General features: G+C 45.8%; 1 protein-coding gene across 1 annotated transcript in view; it reads left to right on the top strand.

Moving 5' to 3' along the window:
* Positions 1 to 6595, top strand: part of slc30a6 (solute carrier family 30 member 6) — a 78286-nt gene extending 71691 nt beyond the window's left edge. Inside the window, exon 15 of the mRNA XM_030071255.1 lies at positions 3115 to 6595. Coding sequence (XP_029927115.1) covers positions 3115 to 3768 — 654 coding nt within the window. The 3' untranslated portion in view covers positions 3769 to 6595. The remainder of the gene's footprint in view (positions 1 to 3114) is intronic.
* Positions 6596 to 8887: the final 2292 nt, after the last annotated feature.

Below are 8887 nucleotides of genomic sequence, written 5' to 3' on the forward strand. Positions count from 1 at the left end.
TGGGCTCCCCACACACACACACACACACACACACACACACACACACACACACAGCCTCTGTCAGGACAGAAATACAAATTATTAATCACTGCTCAGTTCACTGCTGCATATTAATATAGCTTCAGTTGCTGTGTCTGCCTTCAGTTGTAATTTAAAGATGCCGTTTGGATCATTTCAACATCAGTAAATTATTAAAGGAGCAGTGATGCTGCATGTTTGGCCCATGTGTTACAGTTTCCCCACATTTTCCATGTCAACAAACCATTTAGCAAGTCAAGATTTCACAGCATCGAACCAAAATGTGAGTTTCTTAGAATGTTAAGAGTCCTCAACGTTCACAAACCACACGGCTGACGATGAGAGCGTCAGAGGAGCGGCTCGTGGAAAACTGGAGTGAAGAAAGTGTGAAAGTTCATGTTCATATCGTAGTGGAATGAATGAAAACCAGCGGCTGGAGGAAAGGGAGGAGGAGTGATGTGGCAGCTCTGAAAGCCCACTGCTCGCTCTGGGAGGAGAGCAGCAGAAATGTGAAGTTTATACATTTTGTAGATATTACACATAACATAAATAATCATAATAAATAAATAAATAATAATAAAAATGGTTATAAAAATCCCCCCATAGTTTGTTAGCAGGTGGGGTCAGTCAGGAAATCTGCTGTGCTGCTGTAGATAGATAGATAGATAGATAGATAGATAGATAGATACTTTATTCATCCCGAAGGAAATTCACAGTTTTCAGCAGTATCCACAGAGTACAAGATTAAGTAAATAAAAAATAAAGAATAATAAAAAAAATAAAGAATATAAAAAATAAAGAATAAAAGATGACACTCGAGATCTAAAGATCTAAGTACCCAATTCAATTAACTTCAATTTTATTTATTTGTACATTGCACATTGTACCCAATGTGCAAAAAAACAATGTGCAAAAAAAAAAAAAAAAAAAAAAAAAAGTGTGCATCGATGTATACAATGTGCATAGATGTGGGCAATGTGCAAATTTACAGTATACTGTATGGCATAATACAGAAAGAGGGCGCTGTTCTTCAAACTGAGTGAAGTCGCCATTCACTCAGTTCTGATTCATGTGTTCATTTAAATGATGCACACACTCTCCTTCACTGGTAATTTACTTTAGTTTTAATTTGTAGTTTAAACTGTAATTCTGCTTATGTTTCAGTTTATTTGAACGGTGATGAACACATTTTCACACACTCACTTGAAATTCACACACTTTCCATTGACATTCAAGGGGCTGGCACACGTTCAAGGGGGGGCTCTGTGTGTGTGTGTGTGTGTGTGTGTGTGTGTGTGTGTGTGGTACCCCCTCCTCCCTCTAGGTGGAGCAGCTTCCTCTGGTTTAGGCTCAAACCTGCTGTCTCTGTCTCTCTTCATGTTGATGTTACTGCTGTTTTTGTTTATGTTGTTGTTGTTGTTGCTTGAGCTGCTGCTGTTGTTGTTGTTGTTGTTGTCGTTGTCGTTGTCGTTGTTGTCATTGCTGTTATCGCTGCAGTTACACAACTGTTGGTTGTTGGCCCACTGCTAACAGAGCTGCTGTCCAAACTGATTTGACCCTCTGACTGCACTTCTGCCCCACGGGGGTCTGTGTGTGTGTGTGTGTGTGTGTGTGTGTGTGTGGTGTGTGTGTGTGTGTGTGTGTGTGTGTGTGTGTCTGTGTGTGTGTGTGTGTGTGTGTGTGTGTGTGTGTCTGTGTCTGTGTCTGTGTCTGTGTCTGTGTCTGTGTCTGTGTGTGTGTGTGTGTGTGTGTGTGTGTGTGTGTGTGTGTGTGTGTGGTGTGTGTGTGTCTGTGTGTGTGTGTGTGTGTGTGTGTGTGCGTGTGTGTGTGTGTGTGTGTGGGCGCCCGCTCTGTATTTCTGTCCTTTTGAAGACTAAATATCAACACGAGGAGGTAAAATGAGGAAACGGGGGACGGAGCTGGCGCCGTTTGTGGGGTTTTGGGCGAACGAGCAGGTGAGAGAGGGAGAGTCAAGGTCGTTCACTTTGACCTTTATTTAAAACACATGTTCAGGGGTTCTCCAGCAGGCCCAGGCAGCGTCAGGGAGGAGACGAGGACCAGTGAAAACCAGCTGTGAAACGCCAGCGATGTGACGTTGGGATTTGATGATTTAATAAACTGGAGAGAACAAAAACTCGTCAAAAATGTAACTTAATGGGGTCAAAATGTCATAATGCTAAATATCAGAGGATAATTACATTAACATGTTTTATTACAGGCACACGTTTTGAACAAGTTATGATGATATCAGCTTCTTGAACCCTCCTGACATTCATTTGTTGTATAATCCCACAAACTATGAAAACTCTTCACACAAACTGGAAAAACTGATCACTGATTCCAGGCTCAGTGTCTCACTTGCTTGTGTCTTAATTGTTGAACAAAGTGATCAATCCTTCTGTCTTTTCCTCTCCACCTCCCTCTCTCCTCCTCGTCCTCCTCCTCCCTCATCACATGTAATTAACGTCCTCCTCCGTCTCCTCCCCGCCCCTAAACTCTCTCCTCTCCTCTCTGTCCTGCTTTGACCTTTCTCTTTTCTTTTCTTCTCTTCCCATCTCTCCATCTTTCTCTCCCTCCTCTCCGTCATCCCACCTCCATTCCCTCTCTTCATTCATGTTTCATGTTTCTCTCCTCTTCCATCCATCCGTTTCCTCCTTTCATCCCTAACTTTCTGCTCTGTATCGCCTGTCCACACTCTTTACCCGTCCTCACACCTTCTTTTTAATCAACGTTTTCCTCTCTGTGCACCTCTATCCCCTCTGCGCCCCTTTATCTTGGCTCTGTACCACTTTGTCACCCTTTTGTCACCTAACCCTAACCCTTTTGTCACCCTGCGCCCCTCCTCCGTCCCCCTCCGTCCCCCTCCGTCCCCCTCCATCCTGGCTCTGTGCTGCTTTCTAACCTTCTGTGCCCTCTTTGCACTCTGTTCCTGCTTTGTTTCCTCTGTACGCCGCTCGCTGACACTTTCCCACCCTCGGTTACACCTCGTTACTCCTATTTCTGTCCCCCTTTGTCTCCCTCTTTCCCCTCTGTACCCCTCTGTCCTGGCTTTGTGCTGCTCCATAACCTCTATGCATCTCTTTCCATGATCTTCAGGCGGGCTCGGCGCACGTACGAATCCGCCGCGATGCCAACGAGCAGCTGGTTCTGGCCCACGTCACCAACCGGCTGCTGCCGCTGGTGTCCACGCTGACCGTCCAGATCTTCAAAGACGACTGGACCAGGCCTCTCCTCTCCGGGGCGCTCCCTTCCTCCAACCCCTCCTCTTTCACCTCCTCCTCCGTTCCCCCGGGCGCCGTCGAAGGCTACGCCGGCCTCTCCTCCTCCTTCTCCTCCTCCTCCGTCCCCGCTCACTTGACGTCCGCGGGGGGCGACTTGGATCCGTTGACCTCCACGCCCTCCAAACTCACCAGCCCCCCGCCCGAATTCTCCTTCAACACCCCGGGCAGGAACGTGCAGCCCGTGGTGCTCCCCGCCCCGCCGCACCACGCCCACCGGCCCTACGCAGGCCTGGGACTCAATTACGGACCGTCGCCCTACACGGGGATGCTGAGCCAGGGCCTGGCCCGGCCGGGAGCGGGCCTGCAGGGCGTCGGGGCCGGAGCGGGGATGAGGTTTGGACTGGGCGCGGCCGGGGCGCCTTCCTCTCAGAGCTACAGAACTGCCTTAGGAGGGTCGACCGCGCCTCTGCGGTTTGGAACCAGCAACCCTGTGGCGTCCCAGTCACAGTACAGACAGTATCGACCCTGAACGCCACGCTAGGAGAATTAGGAACAGCAGCAGCGGGCCAAAACTCTGCTGCGGGATATTTCAAATACTTGAAGGAAACGTGAGGCGATCGGTTGGTTCATCATGTCATGGCTCGCAAAAAGCGTTTCTCAGAACTTCAGATATTTGAAACCTTGTTCAAATCCATATTTTTTTGCTCCAGGTTGGACTGGCAGACACTACAAAATTTCCTCCCAGTGTGGCCACCGCACAAAAATGTAAAAGATCTGGGTTGATTCTCTGAAGTTTTGGTGCTTCATTTTGTAGTGAAATCCTCCCCTTTCTTTAGAAGGCGGGGACAAAGGAGTGAGAGCCACAGAGAATATATTAAGGTATTTATTTTGATGATGATGATGATGTGACCAAGACATCCAATGCTGTTGGATTTTCTGTCTTTGTGTCTTTCGTTTTTTGCATTAGGATATTGGGAATGAGGGACATACTTTGAGAAACAAAGCTTTTCTAAATGTTTGGGGGCTGGTTCTGAGGCTTATGAGGGACACGAGTTGGAGGAGTGAAAACAAGAGGCGAGGGTGAAGGTTATCACGTCTTCCTCCTTCACAAAAAGTCCTTTATAATTCTCTGTAATTTCCCTGTCCCTCAAAAATCCATAAATTCTCCTGGTAAGACGTAAAGGTTTTGGGTACCTGCTAAGATTCGTCACAGCTGAGGCTGTGGTGCACCGGGCGGCTTTTTGGGCAACGTGAGTCGAGACACAGAGCTAAAATGTGTTTTTAGATTTTAGAACAAACTTCAAGCTTCTAGATCACCGATACCACAAGCGTCCAGTAGCAGGTGGGAAGATTAGCGACCACTTTCTGGAAGCTGATGGGGATCCAACATAAAGAATAAGCAGATCACCCAGACAGTATTATTTTTATTCTTAGACGATGCTCCTTTGAATAATCATGTCTCTTTTCCACCAAAATGTTCCTCAGTCTCGCTCTTGGAAGAAGGGTTAGGGCAGACTTCGTTCCCTAACCTCTTGTGAGTTTGTGTTTCCACCGATTCCCAAAAACAGAGAACTTGATGCGAATAAGGACGAGGAGTCTCATCTTTTTTTTTTTTTTTTTTTTTTGCAACCAGCAGCAAAACAGTAAATCCGAAAGATATCAAAGCCATTGTTGCACTGTTGTGCTGCTGCATTTGGTTTTGGAGAAGAAACTTGCGCAGGTTGAAAATGAGATTGAGGGCGCAAGAAAACCCAAAGCTGAAAAGAGGAAACTGCTGTAGTCGCCGAGAGAGACCGTGTTTGTTTTGGTCTCAGTTATGAGCCAAACGATCTCTAGACAGATCAGCTTTTTAATAATTTGTATTTTTAACCTCTCGCTCCTCTTCTATCTGAGATCCACCAATCTGTCTAAGAACAGTGCGCACGATTCTTTGGCACTGCTCGCGTTAAACCTTCGCCCCAGCAGCCCCAACAGGAACCTGGAGAGGATGACCTCGATTACAGGGATCGTTTTAAAGTCAGGAACTGAACCTCCGGGACAAAAAGAGGGACTGGTTCATTTTTCAGAAGGGGGCGTGATCTGTGATATCTATGATCAAATTTATTGTGACTAGAAATTTTTACATATTCAGTGAATTCTGAGACCGCGGATGAGGCTGTGTTGCCCGAAAAGTTGCCCGGTGCTTTCTTGGCCTTAAAGTCCTGACCTACATGATTATCGCTGCCTACAGTTCAAACAGTCAGTGTTTCATGCCTCTAATCAATCAATGAACTCAATATGAATTCCATAAGGAGCTGTTTGTTTATGCCAGTGATCATTTTCTAAGACAAGGTGTCAATTTTTGTTTTGTTTTATTCATTCACGACATGAAATTCACTGTTTGTTTGTTTTTCTGCAGAACTTGTTGCCGAGGACATGAATTCAGTGATCGCCACATGAAAGGCAGATTCCAGCACATCTTTACGTTTGAGTTTAAATAAGACCTTTTCTTACAAAATGGATTTATGGAACACATGTAATTTAATTCCAATACTTTTTAAAGGATGGACGGTAACTCCAGCATTTTGCTGACAAAGTACTTCCTCTACAGAATGAATCCGTCATACTTTAGGTATCTCGTAATTGTTTCAGGTAATCGTTTTTTCCATATATGTCCTCAGCGACCGTTCTGCAGAAATCATTTGCTTATTGATTTTATGATCGTCTACAAAACGGCCTTCTTCTCTTTTGTGCTGTGCTCAGATTTTGCCTTTTCTTCACGTTTGGCAGAAATGTTCTTTGGCTTGTCTGGTGGAAACCCAGCTGACACTAAATCTCTTTTACCACAGGAGAGATTTTGCGTTTCCTACAAGACAAAATGTCCGGCCTCTGTGAATCAGACTTCAGAAAACTGTGTTTTAAATATATTTACTGATGGTTATGAAATTACCAGTGGTAAGGAGCATTCCGTATACTCTACAGGGGGATGTGACTGGGATACTGATGGGGCGAATGGGGACCATCTTCCATCCAAGTTTAGGGCTGGGTGAAACCGGATCAGAGCCGAGAGAAATCTCAGCACTGATCCGGGTTCAGGTGTCAGTTTTGGATTTAAGCTTTCAGAAGCCCTGAAAGGTGAGAATATCACATGAGAAGTGAAAATAACAGACAAATATGCAAATATTTCACCACAAATTATTTTCCTTCAGCAGAAAAAAACATCCCCGAGAACCGGTATGGAATTTATACTTTAAAGAATGGTGTTGTGCCGGAAAGCTCCCAGCGGTGCCCAGGCCTAATCAGACATATTACATGTATGTTTATTTAAAAATGACTGGGGTTTGGTTATTAAAAGAAATAATAACTTTAACTCTCCATAACTCTCTCGTTATTGGGTTTTCTGTTGTTTCCTTTGTCAGCCTCGACCTGCACTTCTCAAGGTTATTTTATTAGTCTGCACTCCACAGGGCCTTGAAAGTTAATGGATTTAAGAAAAATGATTGGTTTGTGAAAATGAACACACAACGTTGAAAGTCCTTGAACTCGCTCATTTGTGCTTTTCCACACCTTGTATTTGCATGATTATGTTTGTTTGGTCTGTTCACGTTTCCTCACTCCGTTACGGATCCACAGAAAAGCGACTCTCCTCAGCTGACCTCCTGGCTGCGTCCCGTGCCTCCTCCTCTAATTGTGGGGACGCTCAGACCGGTGAGAGAAGCCCTCAGCAGCTCATCACAGAGTCCAGTAAGCAGCAGATCTCGGTCCAGAACGCTCATTAGGCCGCCGCCTCCACCAAATTGCATAAACCCCAGCAGTGTCCTCCCCTTGTGTTCGCTCCACGGCCACACGCTGCTCTGCTTGCATAATAATAGATGACACACTTTAGCAACATTGCAGCGTCTGGTCATTATTTTGTCCCCTGCGATCACGTAATTCCTTTCTGGCCCCGGTGCCCGCCGCCCTGGCATCTTCACCGGCCCAGAAAATATTCAAATGAATGAGCGGAAGCTGCAGGCCGGGATGTGAGGCTGAGGTGGGGAGACAGCTTCGTGTTTAGGCAAGTAACAATGTGTTAAGAGGCCAACGGACTTCTGACCCCGTTACTGAAGGACCCGCCTGGTCTCCACCGGCCCTAATGGGTCCAAGTTCCTCTTCCGGACCAGTACTCATCAGTCACAAGGTTCATTCAGATCTAACAAGGGGAACGATGGGAAGGAGCGTTGTTCACATTTTCCCACTGAGGAAGGCCAAGCTGTCGGCCTCGCACATTTCCCAGGAAATTAGTCGGTTAACGAAGGGAACGCTTTTGGGCTTCGCTCCAGAACGCAGCTACTGTGGAAAGCCCAGCTTCCCATTGGTGGAAAAAAGTCCTCAGATCCTCTACTCAAGCTCCATGGACAAAAAAACACAAACCGTCACAGTGAAAGTGCTGCACTGAAAAAGTTCCTTCACTAAAATAGAATGAAAAAGTAATCTGAAGAATGGTTCTTTAAAATCTGCAGAAAAAAATGCAAAACATGCCACAGATTTTGCCTCTTGACGAGTTGGTCCTCAAAACCATATTTAAAGCAGTTGTTCCAATATGACTCATAATCTCATAGTAACTCAGTGAGCTTCATGCCAGCAATCATTTCCCAGTAGTAGGTTTCACTTTTTCTCCTTTTGAAATAGTTAATAAATCATTTTGTAATAAATCCTTGACTTGTGCAAACACGTCTAGCATATCTGCCCCTCCACCCCCTTAAAAAAAAACAAAAAAAAAAAACCCTCTAATCACACCCCTCCCTCCCTCCCGTCCATCCATCCAGAAACTGTAAGTGCCTCGTCTGAGGAATTTCATTTCCTCTCAAAAGAGGATAATCCGTTGAGCGTTTTTGTTTCACGGCTTTTGGAAGAGATTTCGAACAAACAATCGAAGAAGTACTTTGTCCAGGGGAGCTTACAGGCGGGCCGGCGCTCGCCGCGTGGTGGATGTGCTCAGCCCGTCCTAAGCTCCTCAGGGGTCCCCTGGCATTTTGAAGTTCAGAGCCGTGCTGCTTGCATTAGTGTTGACTTCAAGTCCTTGTTACAAAACAAACAGGGGGAGAGCCGATGTAATCCCTGGCAAAAATCCCATGAACATGAATAGGATCTGTGGTGCAGCGGGGTCGCTCTGACGCTGAGGGGACCGCCCTCATGAGTTCACGCTGCGTCGAAAAACTGAACGGCTGAGCTGGAGCGAAAACCTGCCGTCCGGTCGGTGCTCCACACGATCAGACGAAGATAAAGATGAAGGATCACACACACACACACACACACACACACACACACACACACACACACACAGCCTGACTGTCACGCTGAAGAGCTTTGGGTCAACAGGTGGACACACACACACACCTCCAGTGAGTCTGAGCTGTGTGGCTGATTAGTTCATCAGCTGGACCTAAACACAGATCTAAACCCACATTACACGAGTGTGTCACGACTAGTAAAATCAAAATAATATTCACAGCAATATTCACATTCAAATGTTGACCTAACTAATTGTAAACTAAAAGAACGCTAAAAATGAATCACACAATAGTAATTAATCAGTGATACCATCATAAATGTGCACCAGTTAAATGAGTGTGGGGAACAGGGTCACCAGTCTCACCAGCAGCACAGCCCCAGTATCAGGACCAGCT

This window comes from Myripristis murdjan, chromosome 15 (assembly GCF_902150065.1).
Source record: "Myripristis murdjan chromosome 15, fMyrMur1.1, whole genome shotgun sequence".
In the NCBI taxonomy this organism is placed as follows: Eukaryota; Metazoa; Chordata; class Actinopteri; order Holocentriformes; family Holocentridae; genus Myripristis; species Myripristis murdjan.